The sequence below is a fragment of the Symsagittifera roscoffensis genome, chromosome 10 (assembly GCF_963678635.1).
Source record: "Symsagittifera roscoffensis chromosome 10, txSymRosc1.1, whole genome shotgun sequence".
Lineage (NCBI taxonomy): Eukaryota > Metazoa > Xenacoelomorpha > Acoela > Convolutidae > Symsagittifera > Symsagittifera roscoffensis.
This window is the reverse complement of record NC_087071.1, coordinates 44,047,346-44,073,479: the sequence shown is the minus strand read 5'-3', so window position 1 is coordinate 44,073,479 and position 26,134 is coordinate 44,047,346. Positions and strand designations below refer to the sequence as shown.

Below are 26,134 nucleotides of genomic sequence, written 5' to 3'. Positions count from 1 at the left end.
CCAATATCACCCTCTTCCGAACAAGATTCATTTATCATGGTAGTAGTAGACGCAGTTACAAATTGGGTAGCCCTAAATCCAGTTCCACGCTAATGCTTAACAAACTTTACAAAAACTGGATGTCAAAAATCGGATTACCAGAAATCCTTGTCAAACAATGGCACTCAATTTATTAATAATGAATTTATAACCTCAGGCAATTTATATACTATCAAACATAAACCAAAAACTTCGCATGCCTCATGGACTAATGGACTAGTCGAAGGCATGAATCGTTCACTACAAGAATATCTACGATGTATCATTAACCGAAATGATAAAAATACGCTGAATGGTCAACAGAGATAAAAATTATTTCCACTGTATATTTCCACTGAAAGTATTTCACAAATTAACACAATTTTTGGTTTATCAACCTGCAAAATAGGTTTAAACCGAAAACTACGTACACCGATAATGTTTACAACATTCACATCGAAAAGTTCACAAGGGTATTGTAAACCATCAAAAGATTCAATATAATATAATCTACCAGTTCATACCCAGGATGACGACCTTTTTCACCACTCATAATTTTTTAAATTAGCTTCCGGTTCTTCAATGGAATGGATCTTAGGCAAAGATAACAAACATAACGAAATATATCAGAAGTAGCGAAGAAATTATTACAAAACAAAACATATTCACGTTTTACACCAGCTTCGGATTCAAAATTTGGAATATTTGTTCTTACTCCATTTTTCACAAAAACAAAGGACATCGAAACAATTACAAACACTACGAAAAGGACCATGTCAATTTAATAACAAACAAATTGGTGTTACATATAAACTAATTGATCAAAATAAAAATAAATGATACAAATTAGAAACAACCTCTTGACATATCATCCAAAAGAGTACGCTCCTAGAGAGCTAACCCAGTTATACTGATTAACTGGACTCGATATTTTTGAATCAATACCAGATATCAAAAACAAAAACCCTTCAGAACACTCAAATGCAATCGAACAAACAAAAAATATAAAAACACTAAAAACAAAAGTACAATAACCAAAAACGAAAATCACTACAGAAAGAACAAACAGTAAATTACAAGAAAAACTACTGAATCCCGAAACAAAAAAATCCATTCTACGCCAATCAGCCCGACTCCGAAACAAACCGAGAAAATTTACAAAGCCTTTATACTACAACCAAAGATTTTGAAAAAAAACTCCATGATCAATCTGAAGAAGAAAGAAAAAGACATAAGCCTGTCTCACAGACTTAATACTTCTTTCAGAGCAACTCCTCATCATCAATCTTTTTTAATAATTCATAACATTTATCCATTTTTAAAACCTTGAAACGATTCTTTTTCTTCCAAGTGTATCTCACAGAAATACAGTCAGAACAAATCGACTAATCACAGCACTTCTTCATCTCACACTTTTTATCCGCCATCACTGTTCAATTAAGCGATCCGATCTCAAATTGAACTAGAACTGTAACTATAACTCAGAGACTTCGAGGTAAGAAAAGCAAAACCTTCATATCAGACAACTCCAACAAATACTGTCTCAAACTTGCTATTTTTCTCGATCACACTAACTAAAAGTCAACAAAATTCGATAAATTAAAACCACGAATTCTTTCGAAAGAAAACAGTAAATCAGCCTGAAACAAAAAATTTGCAAATCACCCAGCCTAAAGCTAATCTACCGCACAAAAAAACCTGTTTATCTAAAACAAAAACAAAAAAAAGAAATAGCAACTTGATTTCAAAATCTCATGACTATCCTTCACCAATACCTACCCATATCCAACCCCCTTGACTTAAGTCAATAAACGAATCCAACCTCACACAAAAGAAACTGGAAAAAATCTCGATCAAGTGAAATCGCTTTCTGAATGATCACTTTCGAACCAGTCGCTAGTTCTTTCAGTAAAACACTTTCAATCTTAAATCATTTTTTTTCAAATTTTTCTAATTCTTTGCATTTTAATTTTTACTGATAATTTAGAATTCATAACAAAAACATTTGAAGCTTTTTTTCTATCCAATTCACCATTTTCTATACATTCTTCTAAATATATTTTTCCCGTTCCCAAACCATCGACCACCTAATCAGGTACGACTACTATCAATACCCTTCTTGATAAATAAATTGCGACTTAGGAAAAAAAAGAAAGTTCGTACTAAAACACTTTGCTTTACAAAGGTAACTATATATATATTAATATTGATCACTAACCAATCATGATCCAATACTAAAACTTACAAAAAATTGTAAAGCTGAAACTCTTCACAATTTCAGCCAGAGAAACTAAAATACAGAATGAAATCAGTTGTTTTCTTCTCTCCTCTAACCGCACAAGAATACCAGTATATACTAGATCTATTGAGACTAGAAAATAAAAGAGTAAGATTAGGATTGGTACTGGGCTAAGAAGTTGCTGGAACCTATCCGGCCGGAAATAAGAAAAATCTATCAGGCGAAACTCAGTATCTTGACAGTGAAACAGTTTCTTTAATTTCGAATATCGACCAATAGGGTTTCAATATGAAATCAAACTTAATTCTTTACGAGCTTTCCTTGAGGTATACCAAATCGGCATAGTTCGCCACAGCTCTATCGACGTTTCAGCAACGTCGTATAAACAAAAATAGATAATTGATGTCATTTTACGAGCAAAAAAAATTAAACTTTTCTTTGTGAATTTACGCTGGAAAAACGTGAAAATAAAACAAAAATTGAAATATTTCACGTTCAGAATGGTTTTAAAATAAATTACTTTCTGATCTATAGCTGTAATATGGCATTAGCGTTTGATTCCAATAGGTGTTCTTTTTGTTGATCAAATAATATAGCCAACACACAGCTGGAAAGGTGTAAAAGAACAAGGAAATCGAAAAAAAAACTTAATTATTGAGAAAAAAAAGAAATCAAATCGCTAAAAATGAAATTTCAATGTGATCAAACTTAACGACTTTTTCCTGAAAAAAAAAATCATCAAAACCTATATACGTAAAACTCACTTCGTTCTTTTACAGTTAAAAACAAAAAAATAATAATTACCGTTAAAACCACTCTATACCAAATATTCTAGAAGAAGACTCCAAACCACGTTAAACAGAACAAATTAAGCAAGAATGTATTAAATTTTGGTCATGTCGACTCATTTTGTAATCACGTATTGTCGATACCAATAACCCAGACAAATTTCTCCACCTCGATTAACTGATTCTTATTTAAGTCTACTTGTCTTTACATTAGATCATACTCCAGAAGAAATGAGATGTTTTCGATGAAACATTGAACCGCTTCTCCCAGAACGTTTATAACCTTAAAGTTAAGGCATCAAACTAATATAAATGACGCATTTGGGGAGCATTTTTTGAGTCAACACAGCCCAAATAGACGTTAAATAGCAACATTGTGGGTATCCTCCATTGCGACGAAAGGGTGAATTCCTAACGATCTACAAGTCAACAATCGTACATATTCATATTCATGCAACGTTATTCTGTATTAGAAAATACGACTCACCAATTTAGACAGCTCTGAGGACCAAGTGTTCGTCTTAATAATCCTCTCCGGTGGTATCCAATGAGTGTAAATCCAGGCCAGCGTATCAATCGCCTGTCTTCCCTCTTTCGTCTGTTCCTCCCCTCCTATGAGCACCCTGTCTGGATTGAGCAGATCTGCTATGGCTGTGCCTTCGGCTAGGAACTCTGGGTTGGATAGCACCTAGATCACAAACCAAACGATACTGGTAATGATTGGTAGTGGATAAAGACCCTTTATCCACTAGGGATAGGACCAGCATACGAGCTGTACAGCTCATCACGGAGAACTTTTGTTGTGCCCCTGCTTCACCATCAAGCAACGAGCACAGATCATGGTGGGCCTCGAACATTCGACCTTTCGATTGATAGGTGGAGACGTAACCGCATCACCACCGGTACTGCACAATTGAAATAAATGGCTCCCTAGAAGTTTTCATGATGAAAGTAGCATCGCCTGCTTGTTGCTTGAGGGTGAGGCAACATTACCCAGACCAGAAAAAAAACCTAAAAAATGCATGTAAATCCTAAGCAAGGGCACAACAACGGTTCTCCGTGAAGAACTGAACAGCTCGTAACTTGGCCTTTTTCCTTGTAGATAAATCGCCAAGGACAATTTTTCAATTTCAAAGAGCTTTAAGGCTAGATATTTTTTCTGAAACTTTTTCAAAAAATATTAGGGTAATCGAGTTCATTGACATTTTCTGTTGGCGATGAGTTTTATCAGGAAGAATTAAAGCTCTTTGAAACTCGTCGCCAACCGAAACTGTCAATGAACTCGAGTGACCTAATATTTTTTGAAAAAATGTTCAGAAAAAATATCTAGCCTTAAAGCTCTTTGAAATTTAAGATCTTTTATGATTGACAGTTTTTAATCAACTTAACCCAATTTGAGAAAATGAATCATCAGCTAAACTTTTTTATTTGACTTATATTTGTCCATTTTTAAACCTAAAAGCCATTCATGTTTTTTGGAGTCATTTGCACTTTCGGAGTTTGAATTGAATGGAAAAAAATCACAAGTAAAACAGCCATAAATTTCGTTCAATCACACTTCAACAATGGTGCCTAATAAATGGAAATGTACTGAAAATTAAAACTGCTTATAGCACAAAAATAGAATCATCCGAATGGCCTTATTGGTCTTTCAAAGCTATTTGATTTTTGATGCTGAAATTGTAGCTTTATTTGCTAAACCGTAAATGCCAATTATTAAATTAAAGTTTATTTCATTGAGGTTAATAAAATTAATTGCTCCAGTTCTAATCAACCTTAATTTAATTTCCAGCTACATTGAATTTTTAAAAATATTATTATTAAAATGAAGACAAATTTGCATCATTTTTTCTTGCTTTTATCTTTTGTTTACATTATATTCAGCATGCCTAGAACGGAAGCTGATATTTTACGATATAGAAACAATCAGATTGAAGACCAAATCTCTATTCCATTTAAAGAATGTAATTTAAACTCAGATTGTGATGCTTACAGTGATAATGTAGCCGCAGAAAAACGAGTTTCAAACAGGTAAATTCAGGAGTGGGGAATTATGAACGGATTGCACAATATTTCCATGCTCGATGAAACATCTACCAGTAGCGGATTTAGGGGGGGGCGGACACCTCCCTCTCAGGGATTCGACCCCCTGCCGACCCAAAGGGTCCCCCCTTTGTACTATTTTGAAATAACCAGTTTTGGCTGACTGATCTTAAAATTTTTCTAAAGGCGCCTTGGGCGCCAATATATTCTAATTTTGAGGGGGGAGCGCGCGCCGAAAAAACGCGATTTTTGGTCGAAATTTTCCAAAAAGTGCCTAAAAACACCTTTTTAACCCTTTTCCAAAAATTTGCCTACGGCGCTGAAAATTTGTTTAAATTAGAGTCTTTATAGTGGTTGCGGAGAGCTCAGCAAATCAATTTGGTCGACATAAAAAAATTAAAAATCCGAACCCCCCCCCATCGAGAGAATTCCTAGATCCGCGCATGACGGATTTATTGATAAATTTTTAGAAATTCGACCCCTCAGCACCCAAAAGCCACCATCTTTGTTCCTATTTTTGACATGCATTTTTGGCCGACCAACTCGTTAAATTTTACAAAAATCACTTAAGGCCCTTGCCCGTTCAAATTTAAGGACTGTCCACCCATTGGTAGTTTTTAGATTAAACATGAGCCAAAAAACTATAGAATGTAATTGATAAAATGTAGTAGCAGAATGTTCCAGTAATTCGGCAACAGACTGAACCGCTTCTCCTAAAGACCGTTTTGGTACGAGAGACAACAGGGGTATTTCATTTGTGGTAACATTTCGGGAATTCCAAATTGTCAGTTTTGTAATTTACAGCATCTGACCAACTCAGCCACTATAAGAGCACATACCTTGAAGAAGATGGCGTATAATATTCAAGTTAGCAAATAACTATTAAATACTGTCGTTTTCTGGAGAGTTTTAACAGAAGTAAATAAAATAAAGCGCATCTCTCTGATTAGTTTTTTCCCTGCATTTTCTGTAATAGTTAGTTAACTACGAAAAATAATTATTGAACTAAAAACCAGGGCCTGGTGTTTGAACACTTTGCAACCCAAAGTTCTCCCTTTGTTCTTTTTTACGACACCCATTTCGCCGGCCGACTTTTGAGAAGTTATAATAATTTTAATATTTTATATAATTTTCATTTTTTTTCCTCAAAAACCCCCACGAGAAAATCTTAGATCCACCGCTACCTCATCAAGAGGTTGGCGGTTCGATGTTCACTATGCTCGGGTATACTTATTTGCGATGTTTCAACAACAAGCTTTCTATTATGGTGAGATAACATTTCATAAATGCTTAGTCATGTGTCAAAATGCTTAGATGAGAGAACGAACTTCATTCAATCTTCGAATGTTTTTTAATCGTCGATTCGCAACCTCTTCGAAATAATACTGTTTCAGCCAAAACAATAATTAAATTAATTTGACAAAAAAAGTAGTGTATATTTCAGATCTAGCTGTCGTGGGTTGTGTTTAAACATGGTCGTGCTCTTTCTGTGCGACTGCACTGATGAGTGCTACCCTGGAGCCAAGAAACCAAACTGCTTCCATTGGAAGTACCGAAAATGTTAGAGAGAAGGAAAAAAGTTACAAGTAGAAAAAACAAAATCTGTTCAGACTGCACAGTGTTCAGTCTGAATAACTTCAAGCTGGTGCGGTAAATTTTTGGTGCGGTAAAGTTGAAGAAATATTCAAAAATTTACTAGTTTTCAGATATTCAAAAATTTACAGTAGTTTTAATCATTGAGACTCGCACACTTCTTTCAAGTCCCTTGATTTCATCTTAGAAAACTAAACGCTTGCATTGAATTCTAATTTCAAAAGACTACCTGGATAAAGTTTTCGGCTCTTTTCCAGCCTTCATTTGAGTTTAATTATTTAGAAACTGTTTCAATATTGTCATAAGGCAATTGCAACTTGAATGGTAACCATACTGACTCTTTGTTCTTCATACTTCACATCGTAGCATTTAACCAGTACAACACTTAAATCAACTATGAAAAAGGATCATTTGAAATGTAGGGGGGAGGGGGAGTGGAAGAGCCAAGTTTTCCTCTAAAAATTTTTAACGATATGCAAAAAGTATAGACGAAACTCAAACGAGTAAATTACCTTTTCATCCATTCAAAATTTACTCTAATTTAGACAAATACTGGAAAGAAGTACACTACAAGTTCAATTAATAAGAGAAGAATTCAAAAATGAAAGATTTTTTTAAACTCAATTTTCAAACTTTGTCCAAAAAATTTCCAATTAATTCAAAAATTCCATACTCAATTTCAGAAAACTCACTAATGTACAGTTACACGGTTCAGAGCTCTAACAGGAAACTATCCAGAACTTCATCGAAACTCACCTGAAAGATGCAACTACTCTTCCAATCGAATATAAATTTTAGGGGCTTTACTTCGGAAACAGCTAGAAAATGCCAAGAAGTAGCTGCTTTTAACAAATTATAAAAAAGCAAGAAAATATTATCTATGTGAATTGAAAAAAAAGCTCGCAACGGGATTAGAACCAGAGCCCTCGCGCATCCAAAATGCCTGCTATACGTAACTTTGCTACTAAAGCATAAAGCAACAAAATACTAGCCACTAATAAAAAGCAGAACACATGCTATCAAACTGCCCATATTATGCTACAAAACTGTTTACGAACAAAACACTATTTTATCCTATTTGGAAAAAAGTGGACTAGTTAAAACAAGCTTGCAAACTCGCATGTGTAATTAGATAAGTATGACACACTGCTTGTTGGTCTCTATTTGCATGTTCTTTCTAGATGTTATTGTTGCAGTATCTTATCACGGACGCTTGGGCCCCGACAGCATGAATCTCTCCCTAATCTTCAGCTCACTAACAATTTAGCTTTTTGGTTAGTTTTATTCAATTTCTCTTTCTGACTGTTTTTTAGACTAACTATCGCATCCTCCCCAATTCTGAACACACTATTTACATTGTGTCAATAATAAGTTATTCAACTGCATGCTTGAGATTTTAATATTTAACATTATACATTTTCTAATATGGCAATAATTTCATGGCTATCAATGACATCACTTTAGAGGTGTCACATAACCTGTTTTTACATAAATTTTACGCATTGATTGGAATTAGCACTGAGGTAAGAATTTCAAATGAATAAAATGGGTAAAATTTTAAGCGAAACTTTAGTCTACTTCGTTTAGCTGCATTTCAAAAGAAAACTGCTACGTCAAAACTATAAATCATAGTAATTTAAATGTGCATCAAATCGCTTTTAATTCAATAATTTACTTCGCAATAAATTTAGCAACAGTTATACGGTACAATTCAATTTCACTAAATTTAAATCAATTTTAACGCTAATTTTAAAATAATCAAAATACGTGGAGTTAAACTGTAAGGATTTAACTTGGGAACAAATACATTTTATTTATTAATCAATATAAAGCGAGTATACACTCATTGAAATTAACAGATTATAACACTTTATAAGTTGTAATTAAATGAAAAAAAGTATCAGAACTTAGGTTCTGCGCAAATATGTTAAAGATTTCAGCCATTATGAGTTTGATTCTTCATTAAGCCACCATGAGAGTCATTAGGGTCAGTCATTTATGATTTGATCAATTGAGTGATTTTACTCAGGTTTCAGTTAATGAAAATTGTAATGGAAACTTGCTCTTGTCTCAGTTTTCCCTAACGGTTAGGCCGTCTGCTCGGTATACTGGGCTCCAATTTCAACTGATGGTGGTTTCATGCCTAGAATTCCTGAATTAGGAGTCAGTTTAAACTCTCCGTTAATGTGTCTGGACGTTGTCCTTTGATCTCCTGGTATTTCACTGAATGATCTTGATCTTGCCATGTCCATTTTGCTGCCTCTCATTGATCTCGCCTCGTCATTTAACATTCCATCATCAATTTGTCTACGTTGTTGTGGCACCGAAACAGTTTCATCAATCACGTCCAGTACAGTGTATTTATTCTGCCATTCCTCTCTCGATTCCATGAGTCTGGTTGTCTTCTCGTCTCTCTCGCTTTCATCGATGTCCATTGCTACTACGGGCTTTATTCGGATGTCACCATGCGCTGTTTTCAGGAATCGTGGTGTTATATCCCTGACCGCTTTAAATCTATGGAAGAGGTAAGTACACAGGCATTGAAGCAACGTGCTTCCAATGAAGACAGTTACGGTTAAGGTCAGTGAAAGTTTTATTGGGAAATAGCTTTCGAGTTTTTCAGTAAACGATGGTTTTAGAAGTTTCATTCCGTGCGCGATTGGTTTCGATATTTCATCCAACTGTTCCATGTTTGTCACGATCGGGCTGTCTACAAGTTTCGCCTTTACTTCTTCCAAAAGTCTAATCCCCGCGTCTGTTCTTGATTTGAAATATGGTAGTTCATCTATCCCCGGAATTTCCGACATGAGGTGCTTCAATGGGTCGGACAGTTTGACGTCGATTCGTCTTGCCGGAATCTTGTCGCAACTTCCAAGGTCGGGTCGAATCTTAATGTTCCGTGAAGCTAATTGCGTCCTGCAATCTAGTGTAATGATGCATATGTTGCATCCTGGATGTTCCTTGCGAGATGGAGTGTGAACCTCATTCAGGTTGTACTCCCACAAAGAAAAAGATGAAGAGGCTGATGTAATGAGCCAAATACCGTATCCTAAATTCGTGGCCTTTTCTGGAGTAGGTAGTATGACCTTTTCCGTTTCACAGACGGTCAGAGTTGCTACTGGATTTGGCCAGAAGAGGTTTGCGAGACACGATGATCTGCCCAATTGAGTTTCCATCGTCTGATGGCAAATCCTGTAGGTAGATGAACCGAGACACATTTCGTACTGCTCTCGCGTGAGCACGGATGTCTCCATTCCGTTCTCCGAAATCGCGAAGTAGTCTCCTTCAGTTTTCCACTTTATCGCATCCTTCTGCTCCGGTTGTGGCATCGGGATCAAATGTGCTCGATATACAGAGAAGACTGTCAGACTTGATGACATCGGTATCGCCAGAGTCATTAGTAGGCCTTCATCGACCGTCACGACGTCTCGAAGAAGTTTTGCATCGTAGTAGGAATGCAAGTCGGTTGTCGGAATGGCTAGTGTTAGTCTGTCTGCTGCGTCTTTCTGGCTTTCATATACTGAATTGAGAATCGCGATCAGTGAATTTCTAGGTACTAACGACATCGTGAGTCGCTTGTCCAACAATGTAGGAATGGCATTCATTATGTTTGTTTTGAAAGCGTACAGCGCTGCTCTATAACTCTTGACATCTGAGTAAAGAAGCGACAGAAGAGAAGCCGCTGTATCGAAGTTAAAGTTCAGTTGCTGGTTTGAGAATAGATATTGATCACAGTCCCTAAGGATCTCAAAATTGTTCTTGATTACTGTGAACTGGTCCTCGATCACTTTCCAATTCTCTTGTTGGTTCTTGATCATCTCTTTCTGAATATTGTTAACTTCGGAAAGTTTGTCAGCAACTAAAAAGAACTTTTCGTTAACCTGTTCTTCGTATTCAGCAACATATTCTGTCAACCTGATCGTGTATTCATGAAGTTCCTTGATGTTCTTCGCGTTTTCTCGACTCTTATCTTGGCAGGTGCCGAAAATTCCTAGTAGACCACAACTTGAGGAATCGTCCATCAGGATTCCTGGTCCAAAGAGTCCAACTCCGGCAAGAGTGGCTAGTGCCAGTGGTGCCCCTCGCCTTCTCCTTGATCTATTCTCTTCAGCTTCGTTAAAGAGAAAGTGAGATGTTTCAACTTTGATACTGGAGACCTCGTCTTGTGCCAATTGAACTTCACTCTGTAATTTGCGGAGTATCCAATCAACATTGAAGGATTCCACGCTGGCGTTGAATTGTTTTGCGAAGTTAAGGCTACAGTCTGTTGACTTTGATTTCCATTTAGTAGACAATACTGAGAGAAGTTGTGTCACGTTGTCTTGGATGGTGAAACTATACTTAGGAAATGGGACGAGAAATTCTGCGTTGATAAATTTTTCGGCGAGCAGGATTTGGCTATCTTTATGGAAAATAATTCCCGTTTTGAGTGCATCTTCGTATTCACTTGCCTGAGAGATCTTTATGAGATAGAGGAATCCAAAAATGATTATGGCTTGTTTCATCACTTTGACGGTTGAGTATTTTGTTTTTCGGTTTAGTGTAGATGTCACGGCAGCGGAGAAATTCATGACTTGTCTATGCTGCAGTTGATGGTGTTTCAAAAATGACCGAGAAGTTGAGGTCGTCAAGTTTGAAATAGGCGTTTGATCGGAGTTCGGAGATCGTGTCCGCGAGTTCTGCTGATGTATCGAAACGGCAGGTTACTATCATGCGAATATCACTTCCCAACAAATATGCGATTATGATCAGAACTTTTGGATCTTCACTAGAAAAAACAGAGTACACCTCTCCGCATATGTGATTCACGTTGAATTCGCCAAAACCGATTAGGTCAATATTGTATGGGATTGCAGAAAGTAGATCTGAGTTCTCGATGGATTGCAAAAGATTTTGAAATTGTTCGCTATTCATGAGCAAGATTTCTGTTAGTGTAGGCGAAAGGTTTGTTTTGTTCGTTAATTGTCAAGTTTCAAAGTTGTCAAAATTGATTTGAATGATTCTTTCGTTCTGTAGGCGTCGTAACATTTACTTAGTTCCAATTAAACAGGATGTTCAAAGAGCAGGTTTACATTTTGATTTGAGTTGACATTTACAATGGTGAAAATTTCGGTGACCTTTGTTGGTTGAAACTAATTGTCAGTCAAGTTCAGGTTGTCTATTTACTCTTTAAATTCAAGTTAGTGAAGGAACAATGCAACTTGAAAATGCTTTGCTGTTGCGATTTGCGAGCATAATGGAGTTTTGGGAGGATGATCTACCTGACAATGTTGCTCAAAATGAATTAAACGTGGTCTTAGATACAATTCGCAATTTTGAGGATCATTTAGAGAGTATGCTTGCCGTATATCTAGACCGGGATGTTTTTTACGTATGTCTCGCAGTTCGCGGGGTGGGGTATGTGCCATCCTTCTTCGCGGACTTAAACGAGTCACTAATTCGAGCTGTGGCGCCGATTCTGCCGGCTGAAACGTTGAGTCAGCTGGAGACTGAGTTAGAGGAGTACCTCTATATTGGTGATATCGTTGCAGAGTTGTACGGCGTGCGTGCACGACAGTTAGAGTAACTCGAAAAACTTTTTAAAACTTCATTTAACGTGTAATCTGGATTTTGTATATATCCTTCGATTTTGATTTATTTTCTATTTCTCATATTTGTTGTTTCTGTTGAGTAAGACTAGACGATGGTATAGCGAAGTGTTTTGGTAATATCCATGATTAACATTTAAATTTTAACTTGAATTTCGTAAGATTCAGCAGCTAAACGAATGAGGCTAAAGTTCTATTTGTTAAGCAAAAGGTCGCGATTACGTGCTTGTTTAACCGAATGTTTTTCATTTTAGCTTTAAACTCTTTTTAAAATGAGTGTCAAAAGGTAAAATGTACTTGAGTTGAACTGATTGGTAATAAGAAATAATTTTTTCAGTTGTTTGATAATGTGTTTTTCTGTTGCCTTTGGTAACAATTCTGTGTTCTGCTGCTTTAATGGCAGCTTTGTTAATTCTGCTGCTGGGCCTCTTTGGTCCACGCGTTCCTCTCTGTGTCCCCCTCTCGAGGAGGAAGCTTTCCCGCGGGCGGTGGTTTTGGTTGCAGTGGGCGTGTTTATCTTGCTGTGTGGTCTGGCCTGCTGTTTCCTCTTCCGACAGGAAGAGTAGTTAGAACATTGAAATTACGAACTGAGTTACGTGAACTCAATTAGCTTTAAGCAGCGCAGTTTTTTGTAGCCATAGAGGCTTTCTTGTTTTAGAAGTTGCGTTTTATTGAATTCAGTTTTTTTTTTTTTTCTTTTTAACATATTGGTGTGCGCTCAAGGTAGTTTTTGTGTTTTAGCTGTTGGTTCGACGTTGGCAAGTATTCATAATTCATAGTTTCGTGATTTCATTTAACTGTTTCATTTGCATTTTATTTATATTTATTGTGATCAATTTGATACTTGAGCGAAGCATCCGCCGGTTGCCTTCTCAGGAGCCAAGGGTGTTTTGCTTGAGTTGGTCTGTTGTTCGGTTCGACGGTCATCTGCTAGCTTTTACGGCTATAGGATGGCAGTTTGTCGTTTATATCTGCGACAATTGATCTTGTGCGTAGTTGACGCTTTGAGACAATGTCTCGGCGTCCTATAGTGCAATTTTCATTCAAATGACATTTTGGCTCTGATCTTCAGATAATTATTGAAGTGTTCGAAATGGAGCTATCGCAAATTGAATCCTTTCAATTTTTCCTCACCAATTGTGACAATGATGACGCCCTAAAGGAGCGATTTACTCAACAACAGTTGGTGTACATGCGGAGGGCAGTCAGGTATCTGTCCCTCGATGAAGGTGGTAATTTGGTGGATAGTCATTCGAAATTGCGGGTGGCTACTCCTGAGAATGTTGCAAAGGTGTTTTGGGAGATTCACTTGGGGAAGCGAAAACACATTAAAGATACTGAAACTCTCGTGAAACACGCAAGGAAGAGGGGTTGGTGCGCTCCTAAGCATTTGGGTGGAATGAAAGCCGCAATGAGCGAGTACGTAGTAATTAATGGGTCCTGCCACTTTTCCTTTTGAAGTCCGCATTATTTTATTCTTTTTCAGGCAAATCCGTTCGTGCCATATCTGTTTCCTCGAGAACCATGGGGAGCGAGAATTCAAGTGTAGGGCGCTGGGGGATGACCGAAAGATTGAATTGTGTAAGATGTTCGGTTATACCTTTCGACAGAATAAAGTCGTGGCCCCTAATGAGATGTTCATAGTCGGGAAGCCAGATGTCAGTGTCGATGCTAAACACGCCGAAGTTAAGGGGAAGTGTTTCTTCTCCTCCATATTTCACTCGATCGTCGGTGTGAAGTCAGGTAAATCATATTTGGCTGGTTTCTTTTAGTGCAATTACGATGTCGGAGTTTCTGAGTTTTGTTTTTGTTATAAACCCTTCTAAACTTGCTAAAGACTCTAAGTTGATTCGACAAGCGGTTGGGCAGAGGATGCAGCAACCGGACTTCCTAGATATATGCAAAAGGCGCTTAGGCTTTAGGCCAAGCCTGTTCGAGATCGAAGAGTTAACGAGGGTACAAAACTCCGTGGGAGATCATTGGGTAAAATTTATTTTTCCTCAAAGTTTGTTCTTTTGGCTGATTTGCACTGGTGTATTTGATTTCTTGGTTTTGTGTTTACAGTTTCTGGGGGCCGCGGTCACAATGGAAGTAGACCTAATGGTCTACTGGAAGTATGTAAATGAAGGCGCATGGTTTCGTTATCCGTGCTCAGAAGAGCCTGCTGGGTCCCGCGGATGTATCTTCATCCAGGCTGGGTGCAGACGGATTGGGGAACCCTACCATGCGGAGCCACTCATGGACATTCCCGTAAAGAGGTAATAACATTGGCTTTTGCTGTTCAATGGCTTACATATTCAGTTTTTGCGCTATCTTAATAGAATTTTTGCGATTATTTGCGGAATTTTCACGCTTTTTTTTCTTCTATTTAGTACTGTTGGCGAGTTTAATGCATCTGAGGTGAATGGTGAGTTGGGTCCAAGGGCTGTAAAAAGGCTCCGTTCGAATTCACCTCATTATTATGAGTCGTCTGATGACTCAAGTTGAGACTGGACTTATCAAACTCTTTCAACTTTTGTAATCAGAGTCATTTCTTATGTATATCTTCAAGTTAATATATGATTTCTGTACTCAAAACGCTCGCTAATGGTGTTAATATCAATCCTGGTTAACCGTACGCTAGCGTCGTGAGGTTAGGTGACTTAAAAGTGAGTTATTATCAAGGTTTTTTCTTGGGACACGGCCCAATCCTTTGGACCAGAATAGGAAAATTTTTTTTCTTCAGATTTGTTCTAACCATGCTAGATCGACGGGGAAGGGTCGATAACCTACCCTTGTTGGAGAGTTTTTTGACCTATAATAATTTTTTCGAGAGTTATCGATTTTCAAAGTTGGTGATTTTCGCGTTTTTTCGTATTTTTCCACTATTTTTGGCCAAAGATGTGCTCCAGAGTACTCGTCCAGTCCACATTTTTGCTTTACTGGCTGATTCAGGATGTTTTACGATCACAAAGAGCCATTAAAGGTGTCAAAAGGAATTTTCTCCATGTTTTGCATATTTTTCATCTGTGATTCTGAGAGGATTTTCGCCTTTTTTTTTTTCTGTTTTTGTCAACTTTGATCATTTTTGATACTTTCTTTTCACACTGGCTGCCTCCGGCGCTGCCCACAGGGGACATGAAGTGTGTATGATCAGTGGCTAGCAAAATTTTTAAGTTTTTGATGCATTTTTGAGAAAATTTTAGCCAATTTTTGATTATGCCGTGAAATTTTTCCGCTGGAAAGACTGCTTTAGTGACCGATTTTAAGTAATTGGTTACGAGGTGGTGCCATGGAGATGGCATCATCCAATGTACTGTAACATGATCGTTATACGGCATACACAAAATCGTGTTAATTCTACGTTTTTGTTCTAGATTTCTAGAGGAGACGACTACTCATATTCATCACTTTCATCAGTTTCATCATGGCTGTGTCGTCTTCTTCATCAGGTCGTTCAGATTTTGCTATCAGATCACTGTTGAAGTAGCGTATTAAGCAGGTTAGGTTTGTGGTTACATGTAGAGATATACTTTGATATCCGTGTTGTAAAAGACGTCCGCTATCATCTGATAAACTGTTTCAAAACTGAGTCCGTCAAGTCCGCATCCGAGTTTTGGTAATGCAATTTCCTTTATTCCGTGACGATTTAGCTGCGCTCGTAGTTGACACAAGCTGACTGACAGGTGATAATACATTGGTTTTTCAAAATACAGATTTTTTGTGATCAAATTATAGATGAATTTCTTGTCGGTTGGTTCGAAATATGCGATCGAGGATCCTATTTGGGGGTTTTCGATAGACAAAAGCGATGATTTGATTTCAGGGTAGGCCGCTGCTATCTGTTTTGCTAATCCTTTACCCATCGCGAAATCGCTCGATACGCAATGTGCAATTGGGCCAGGGAAATGAAGTATATTTCCCTTACCTAGTGTGATATTCGTCGTTATTCCGATAGTGTTTAATGTTGATGGTCCTTGGCCATCCTCTGTTTCGTCGTTTCGATTTTCGGTGCGTCGGCCACCTAATAATGTCTGTTTTGCACGCTTCACACTGTTTTTGATTACGTTTCCTTTTTCTTCGCGGGTTAATCCTAAATTTTCATTGGCCATAGCGACTTGGTCTTGAATTGATTTTTTTCGAGCCGCTGCATCACATCGCGGTGTGAATGTGGTTGGTGCTCTTTCGTGTCCTCCGATCGTTCGCATTCCGTATCTACGTACTACTAACGGTGGTGGCGTGATTTCTCGTCGCTGAACACGTTTATTAAATTGTACTCGTTGAGCGTGAATTCTGTCACGTGCTTCAAATGCGGCTTGTCGCTGCGGTCTCTGGTTTTGCGTTTGAACAGGGTCTGGTTCTTGGAATAGTAAATCTAAATTAAGTGTATCATCATCATCATTCCGTTCGTTTTGTACGTGAGTATTATGCACATCATCGTTCTTCTGCTGTTCTTCAGGGTCTGGACATTGAATATCACCTTGTGGTTCTTCATTATCGTTTTGATCGTTTACTTCATCTGCTGGTTCTTCTTGTATCTCAGCAGGTGGTGGGGTCACGATGGGTATCGGTGGCGCTATCATCGGCATTGGTGCAGGAATTGCTGGTGGTACGGGTGGTGCTACAGGGGCTGCTGCTCCTGGTGCTACTGCTAGTGGTACCGATAATTGGATTGTTGCTGGCTGCTGAGTTTGAGTGTTTATTTCGGAAGGTTGAATATCTTCTAAGAGCTTAGGTAATTGTCCGTCGAACAGTTCTGGTTCTCCTCGGTACTGTCCTAATGAAGGATCTGTCATAAATGTTGTTGGATCAATGCTTTCTAGGTCTTCTGGTTCTTGTTGAGGCACAACTGGCTTCAATCGAATCCGATGAACACATTGCGTATATAGCGTTCTTATTTTTCGGATGAGATAATTTGAGTTGGTCAGGACCTTTTCTACTCTATAGAGAGGTATCCACACTTGTTTTGATTGTTTTCCGAAATCTGATTGTGTTGTTAATTTAGGATTGAGAAGAAAGCAGTATGAATGAAGCTGGAGCGGTTGTGCTAATGCTTTCTGATCGTAATATCCGCGATATCGTTGATATGAGTCAATGATATTCTGTTTAGTTTCTTTAAATTTCTCTAACATTGCGTCTTGCATTGAGGTTACAAAATCTGATTCAGCAGTTATTGATTCGAGTGCTGTGGTTGAAAAACGAAGGTCAAGTGGTTTGGTTGGCTCTCGTCCATGAAAAATTGCGCTAGGGCTACATCCTATTGATGAATAGTACGATGTATTATGAATAAACGTTGCTAACGGGACGTACTTGTGCCAATCAGACCATTCTTCGTTTGTATTCAGCTTCAAGATTCGTTTGAGTGCTGCGTGAGATCGTTCAACGAGTCCGATCGTCTGTGGGTGTTTGAGTGTTGCATGACTGATTTGTATCTCCAATAGCGATGTAAGCTCATGCATTAGTTTCGATGTAAATGCACTTCCTAGATCTGACAAGATTCGTTTCGGGACGTAGCTATGGGTAAAGAAAATTTTCGTCAGTTCCCTCGCAATTGTATCCGCTGACACATTTGTCAGTGGTATTGCAAACAGGTATTTAGAAAAGACATCAATTCCCGTAAGGACAAATTTATAAACTGTGGATCGAAATGGTCCTACGATGTCAACTTGCATCATGTCGCCTGGGAACGATTGTAATGATGAAACTGGTTGTAATGGAGGGGTTTGGTATCTGCTGGAGTTTTTCTTCAGTTGGAGACAAGTCAGGCAATTCTTGATGATATGCAGAAGAAACTCTGTGAATCCTGGAAAGTAGAATCTCTTCCTGAATTCCTCTATGGTTCTGCCCATTCCGAGATGTCCTCCACTCGGTGAGTTATGTAGACGGTACACGACTTCCTGCCACAGAGGTTTGGGTAGGCAGTATTGATGGTATTTTACTTTGCCTGTGTCATCGAAGAATTTTCGGTAAAGAATTTGGTCTTTCAGTTCAAGTCGATTAAACTGCTTTGCGTATTTTTTCCGTTTGCTGTTCTCGTATTTCAAATCTGGGATTTCGTTAAGAAGTATCCACTTTATGACTTCCTCAATGTCGGGATCCTTGCTTTGTTCTTCCTTCAAATTCAGTGGTTCATTTCTGTTTTGTATATCCGAAAAAACATCTGCTGGATCGGGGTATTCGATTGCTGATATTGCTGGTTTCATTAGTCGTACAAGCGTTTGTGCTTCTAGTTCATCCGAGTTTTGTGTTATGGCTTGTTTTTGCAAGTATGCTTCGAGAAGGCCCACAGATTCCAGTTGTTGACGCAATTCGTTTGTCATCTGCATCTGTTCAGGGAATGCTTCCTGTATTTCCTCTACAGAGTTGAGTGATGCATCTGGTACTTTTGCCGTTGAATCTATGTGTATTTCTCGTACTGGTATTTTGTCTGTTGGTCGCAAAGATAGAGATGCATTCGGATCTGTCTGCATGCGCGACAAAAAATCTGCTGCATGATTTGCTTTTCCTGGTATGTGCGCTATGACAATGTTAAATGCTAAGACTCTGTCTAAGAAATTCCAAACGGATGGTGGTATTGACTTTGATTGAAAAAATTGTGTTAAGCTTCGATTATCTGTTAGAACGATTACAGGTTTTGTTGCACCCCAGATGAAGTGTGCAAAGTGGTCTAATGCGAAGTAGAGTGCTAAGAATTCCTTGTAGTAGATCGAAAATTTTATTTGTGGTTCATTGAAAAGTCTTGATCCAAATGATACTGGTGCATAGGTTTTCGTTTTGCCTTTGTTTTCAGTGCTTATGTAGTCCTCTACCATGAGAACAAATCCAGTTCCGTGATAACTTGCATCACAAAGGATCACATATTGCAAATCAGGCTTTGGTAATCTTAGTGTTATCGTCGTTGCTTGCAAAAGATCGTGTTTAAGTACTTCAAGACCTTTGTGGTGTTCTGGTAGAATTCTAAAATCAGCATCCTTTTTCAAAAGTCTGTAAAAGGGTAGTAATTTTTCTCCTAGGCTTGGCATATAGTTCCTAAAGAACTGTACAAATCCGATAAGTCTCTTGACTTGTTTCACAGTTTGCGGCATTCGTATATTACGTAGGAATTTTTGTATTTTTACTTCTTCGGGGGAAACTCCCGCTGGTGTTACTATGTTGCCTAAGAATTTCATCTTTTCTGTGCCTATTTCGCATTTACTTGGTGATAATTTCAGTCCTGATTTTTGGATACAATCAAAGATTTTAGACAAGGTTGGTATTAGTTCATCAAAAGTGTGCACTGCACTTCCTATATCATCCATGAACTGAGTACACATATCCCCTGCTAAGCATGGATCTAGGTAATGACGGATGAAAGAACTAAATCCGGTTACTGATTTGTTCAGACCTTGAGCTAGACATTTATAGGCATAGGTGCGTGATGAAAAGTTAAATGCCAATAGTTGAACTGAGATGTCATCTGCCATTTGAACACAATGGTATGCTTGCGAGCAATCAAGCTTTGTAAACAGTTTCTTTCCGGCAAAATGATTTGAAGCATCTGTCATGTTTGAAATTGGGAAGTTGGCATTTAGATAGTCATTTTTGAGCGAATGGTTTATTCTTCTTAAGTCAATAAGCATTCTGAGTTTGCCTGATGGTTTTCGATGAGCAAACAGTGGACTACTGTACTTTGATTGTGATAACGTTGTTATTAAGCCAAAGTAGTGCATTAATGCTAGTTCAACCGTTAATTCCTTTCGTAGGTGGATTGGCGTTGGTGGACCTTGTGTATACAGGGGTCGTTGATGTTCCGGTGTGAGTTTAATTTGAAGTTCGGAATTATACCCGACATCAAATCGATGTTTGGCAAATACGTCTGAATATTTAACTAGTAAATTTTCTACTTCTGACCTTTGGGCGTTCGTGAGGATGGAATTTTCCCAATTGAACTGGCTTAGGAATGTCAATCTATCATGGTCATTCAATTTCGGTTCACAAAGTTCAAGTTTTTTAAAGTTGAGGATCTGATCGTAGATTTCTCTTTGAATCGGTGTAAGAAAATTAGGGTTTTCACACGTTTCCGGTGTCGGGAACCAAAATTTTTCATACTCTGGCTCAGGTTTGCTAATTTTCATGTTATCTGATTCATTCACTTGAATAAGTTGATTGATTTCATGCTCTAAATCCTCTGGATTATTCATTTTTGCGAGTGCTAATGTCTGTGAATCAATTGGGATGATGTTACGAGTGTCTGTTGATCTTAAAATCGTAAAATTTGCTATTTTACTTCTGTTTGGTAGGGTTATTACGTGATCTGTAACGTTGAGTGCTGCAATATATAGTTTGCTGTCTGCTGTTGTTTCACTAATTGATGACATAAGTGCAATATTGGAGTCATCTTCAAATTCAGGGATTGGTAAAACTGTTCCAATAGTGTTTTTGATATTTGTTTCTGTGAAACATTCTAACAGTACTGTTTTCTTCGGTTGAATAACGTATTTCTGTGACAGAAGTAGGGCAAATCGTAGCGTAGGTTTCTTGTGTCGTTTTGAGGTAGGTGACTTGATTTCGTTGACTTGGATTGTCAATTCTGGAAATTTAAGAAGGTCATATTTTGGACAAATTTCTATGTTGTGCTTTTTATAAAAACCGTTTCCAAGTATCATAGAATTTGCTTTTGGGAGCACTAAAAAATTTTCTGTAAAGGTTTGCGCTGCGATTCGGAAACATATTATAGCTTCTGTATCTATTGGTACTAGTTGTCCAGCTGCCATTCGTACTCGTTTCAACTTTGGTTCTTGGGTCTGGATTACTTTATATAATGTTTTGTCTTCTTTGAGTTCATTTAAGGTTTTTCTGGTAATGACGTTTGCACAGGCACCAGTGTCTACAAGTGCGCGCCTGAATGTTTGAGGTGCAAACTGAAGTTTGACGTAAGTTAAAATTTTATCAATTTCCGGGACGACTGCGTAAAGATCAAGAATTTCTTCTGGATCAATTTTTTCATTGGGGTCGATTTTCCGCTTCGTTTGATCAGGGTGTGGTTTTTTGGGTCGCTTTTTGTGAGACTTAGAGTTTCTTTTTCGTTTAGGAGTTTTGGCTGATTTTTCGTTGATGATTTTCGTTTCTTTACTTGACTCTTGACTCGGTGGCCTTAGAAGTTTTTTGGCTGCTGTTGGAATGGGAAAGATTGTCCCTTTCCTTGAGGTTTTTGTCGAAAGTGACATTGACTGGCTGTATGGTTAGGGTATCCGCAGTTCTCACAGAATACTGCAGTTGCTTGGATGACTGGCATGTATGGCATGGCTGGGTTTTGTATATCAACATTTTGTGCTTGTTGTTGGACTGACTGTTGTTGATAGTTATTTGGTTGCGGAAATTGGTAGTTCTGATTTGTGAAGAATGGTTGGAACTGTTGCTGTTGGTTTCCTCGGAAATTATTGTAAGGGTTTCGATAACGTCCACCTCTTCCTCGATATCCAGATCTGAAATTGCTCTGGTGAGGGTATTGTCCTCTATAATTTTGATTCCCCTGGTTTGACTGGTTTCCTGGGAAGAATTCGGTTGAATGGTCAGGGTAGTGTTGGTAAGATTGTCTCTGCTGATAACCTCTGCCTCCTCCGCGAAATCCTCGTTGGAAACCACGGTTATAGTCATTTCGCGGTCGATTCTGCTGATGCTGCTGCTGTTGTTGTTGTTGTTGTTGTTGTTGTTTGGATGATTGTTGCGCTGAAGTCGATGCTTCTTGACAATTTCTATCGCTCATTTGCGTTCGAATTTCGTTGAATTGTTTTTCCATAGCTTCTTGTGTCGCGCTAAGTTTAGACAAGGCGTTTATCAGATTATCGGATACTGTTGCGCTAATTTCATTGAATCCATCCTCTGGATAATCTTCTTTTCGGCAAACTTCGCGTATGGTCATTTGTCTCCTTGTATATGTACACAATTCTTGTACTGTTTCTCCCGCAGGGCGATCCATTAGTTTGCCTCGAAGCCAATTGGGCATGGCTTTTATAAAAAGTCTGCGAACCTGTTCATCCCGATTTTCTCTGACTGCGTCTAATCTTTCGTCGCGTTGGGCAGTTTCTCGAGCATGTCGTGCTGCTTCGAGAGCTGCATCCGCTGCTCCTGCATCAATTGGGTTAGGAATTGCAATTTCAGGCGTTGGGTATGCTTTCTCCGCTTTTTTCTGTAACGTCACCAAGAAATTCTCCGGCGTATCCTTCTTTAAATCAAATTTAGTTTGTTCAAGCTTCAAGACATGAACTTCTTGAAGTTGAGGATTACTGAAATGGTCTCGCAATGCTGTCAGACTATTCGCTACGTTTTCTCTGGTTGCGGCTGGTAACGTTTGGTAAAACCGAAGTGCGTGATCTCGCAAATGGAGTTGAAGAAAGTTCGCTTGCTGGAGTGGTGCGACACCTGCAACTCCGATGAATCCGTTGAAGAGTTGTTCGAATTGGGCGAAATCTTCGGCATCCGTACCGCCGTATGGTGTGACTGAGATTTGAGCGTGGGCCATTTACAATTTTGATGATTTTCAGTCTGATTTATGCAATTAGTGGAACTTATTAGCACAAATTAGGATAGGTTTTCCGCAAAAGGTAATAAGTTACGAGCTATTTCGTTTAATTACTCAATATGGTTATTGGCAAATGTTCAATAATCTTTAGGTGGGTTTAGGTAGTGGTACGATACTATTTTGACTTTAAGCATTAATTTATTGCATTTACCCTTCTCCAATTTTTGATGAATTCATAAATTTAATGATTGATTTCAAACTGGGTTGATTGAGCGCACACCAATTTTAAAACTTCCACCAATATATAGCACAAGAGTCTTAATGGTTTGACCTACAAGTTTGTAGAGACGAAAGTTCTCGAGTTTTTCCCCTGATACATCACTTGGATGAAGTTTCCTCAACTAGAAAATCCACAAAAACTGTAGGATGTAGTATGAGTTTTCACTTCTTTGGCTCGACACAGCTGCTGCGCTTGATCTATTGTTTTAGCACCCTTGCGATGTCGTCTGGATGTTCAGCTGGAGTGGGTGGAGATTGTCACTGTCGTTCACGAACTATCACCATATGACACACTGCTTGTTGGTCTCTATTTGCATGTTCTTTCTAGATGTTATTGTTGCAGTATCTTATCACGGACGCTTGGGCCCCGACAGCATGAATCTCTCCCTAATCTTCAGCTCACTAACAATTTAGCTTTTTGGTTAGTTTTATTCAATTTCTCTTTCTGACTGTTTTTTAGACTAACTATCGCATCCTCCCCAATTCTGAACACACTATTTACATTGTGTCAATAATAAGTTATTCAACTGCATGCTTGAGATTTTAATATTTAACATTATACATTTTCTAATATGGCAATAATTTCATGGCTATCAATGACATCACTTTAGAGGTGTCACAATAAGTACTGCGGCAGTTCGAACAACTAACAAAAATATTTCTCATTTAAGCTCACGTTTTTCAGGTCGACTCGAGGTTCATGATTATCCATCACAATTATTACGCAAATTGTCACACAAGCTATTGTCGGCTCAAGCAGTTCGATAAATTAATTTTTGGAGCCTGATCAAAGAGAAAAGCTGCTACGAATTCAAAACCATTCAAAACCGACATAAATTCAAGTTTTAGAAATGCTTTTCATTGAATTTTGTGTCGATAACTACGCGTCTCGATTTTTTGTGCCGACCGAAAATGGAAGCAACTATCGCATTCCAAATACAAAACGGTGTACTTGATCATTATTATCTAAACGTTCTGCGTTCTTGGTTATTCCACTCTTTTTTCCACCAGTGTTTAAATAATGGCGAGCTTTTTTTGGACGAGTTTCTAGGTTTTTGTGCTTAAGTTCTAGTTAGCAATTCAAAAAAAAATTTGAGTCAATGTCTTTTTTTGAATTGCTTACTAGAACTTAAGCACAAAAACCCAAAAAAATTATTGTCTTAAAATTAAATCTACCGGAAATTTGCATTTCATTTTTTAATTTTCATAAAACATCAGATTTGCATGTCTTAACATCGCACATTTTTTAAAAAAGAAACCTGATTTTTTTTAATGTTTTTTTTTTCAAAAATTTTTAAAAAAGCAAGAACCTGAAGTTATCCTATTTACAGCCAGCATCCGTTCGATATAAGCTCTGCTCATTTACGAGTTTTATTTACTCTTCAAAAAAAATTTAGTTTTTATTGCGTCTAAACTCCGGTTATAAAAAAATAATAAATTCACCTGGAACTTGCAGTTTTCTTTCCTATTTGCAGCCAGAATCCGTTTGATATTTGCTGCACATCTAACAGGGACTGTGCTCTTTTCAACCACTATCTTGTCACTCGTAGCCGCAGCCGCTATCCTTCTCGCACACAACTCAATGAACTTCAGATCGGCTGCTCTTCCCTAGAATTATTTATAAAATTCGGTTAGAATAATTTGCAGTAATAAAATTAAAATTACAATTATTTGAAAAAAAATCCCATGCATGACTCAGCATGTCATTCACACACACACACACACACACACGCAAAAACATTGATGAACATAAGATCCGCTGCTCTGGGCAGAAAAAGGAGAAGCATATGTAGTTAAAAACTATTTAAGAGATTTTAGAATTTAGGCTGCAATTGTTTTTCGTGCAGTTTTGTGCCTAGACGAGGTCGTTAAAAACAAATACAGGGGGGTAATAATTGCAATCATTTTTATGAAATAAAAAATTCGCATAAAATCGAAAGCACAGTTATTGTGAGATGGTAAAACAAGTATTGTAATTAATTCTTGTATATTTCTCCGAATTGCTTGCATTCTTTCTTTCCGTTTGCTTGGTGCACAGAGGAGCTGTTTATATAATTTAACAGAGGTGAAGGTGAAGTTGCACTTGGCATACACAAGCAAAAATATGACCGATAACGCTACTCGGAAAAACTGAATGAGTAAAAAAACTTTGAGCCTACCTTAAGTGACGCACGCTAATTAAGACGCATCAGCAGTACCAGTAAATTTGAAAAAAAAAGAAATTTACCAACTAACATGCCTCAATTTATAGAGCAGTCTATGGAGCAGTAAAAACATGAAAAAATTAAATGTAATAAAAACCAAAATGAATTTTTTTTTTAATTTGAGAGATTTTTTGTGAAAATCATCCCCCCACACGCCATATTAGGTACAGTGATAAATTTCGCTCCCAGTAACAAATCGTTAATGCGCTAATAGCGCGAAACATACCGCGCGTTAATTGTCCCAAATTGGCCAAAATGGCAATTTTTATACCCCCATAACTTAACAAAAAAATCACAGGTGAGATATTTTTTCAAATTTGAGCTCAAGACAACAATAGCTTTTGAATGATGTAAAAAAAATGGCTAGTTAAAAAGTCGAAATTTGTCTGAAGAAAAAAAACCACCCCGAGCACAAATTTTGGGTTACTTTCGTTACGAAAGTCGGAACAATAATAGTCTGTGTTAAATCCTTAGCAATGGCTGTACTTAATAGCTGGTTATTGATTAAAATGAACACTTTCAAAATGAACACGTTTTATCGCAACAATATTTGCGTCGCGACAATATTTGCGACTTAGGCTGGAAAAGAAGATGGTTCATACTATAACACAAGCATTGCTTGTGTAAATATGAGCAAGCAAAGAAACCGAAAACTATATTTGCTTCAAAAAGTTTCAAATACATCTATGAATTTGAAGTTTTTATGATTAGCACTTTAACAAAAAAAAATTAACCCAATTAGAGAAAATTGATTAGGTAGGTGATTTTTTGCGCAACAAAAAAGTACGAAAATTCATTTTTCTAGTCCAAAAGTCAATAGCGTTTTTTTCAGTATTACCCCTATGATGCCTGGTGAAGTAATTCCACCTTTCAATATGGGGCGGGGAATAGTTAACAAGATC

At 37.7% G+C, this 26,134-nt stretch overlaps 1 protein-coding gene across 1 annotated transcript in view; it reads right to left on the bottom strand.

Annotated features, from left to right (window-relative positions):
- The window catches only part of LOC134855092 (UDP-glucose 6-dehydrogenase-like), a 57,407-nt gene that overhangs the window by 23,505 nt on the left and 7,768 nt on the right, over positions 1 to 26,134 (bottom strand). The window contains exons 4-5 of the mRNA XM_063871475.1: positions 24,472 to 24,636; positions 3,533 to 3,733 (exon numbers count right to left, since the gene is read on the bottom strand). Coding sequence (XP_063727545.1) covers positions 3,533 to 3,733; positions 24,472 to 24,636 — 366 coding nt within the window. The remainder of the gene's footprint in view (positions 1 to 3,532; positions 3,734 to 24,471; positions 24,637 to 26,134) is intronic.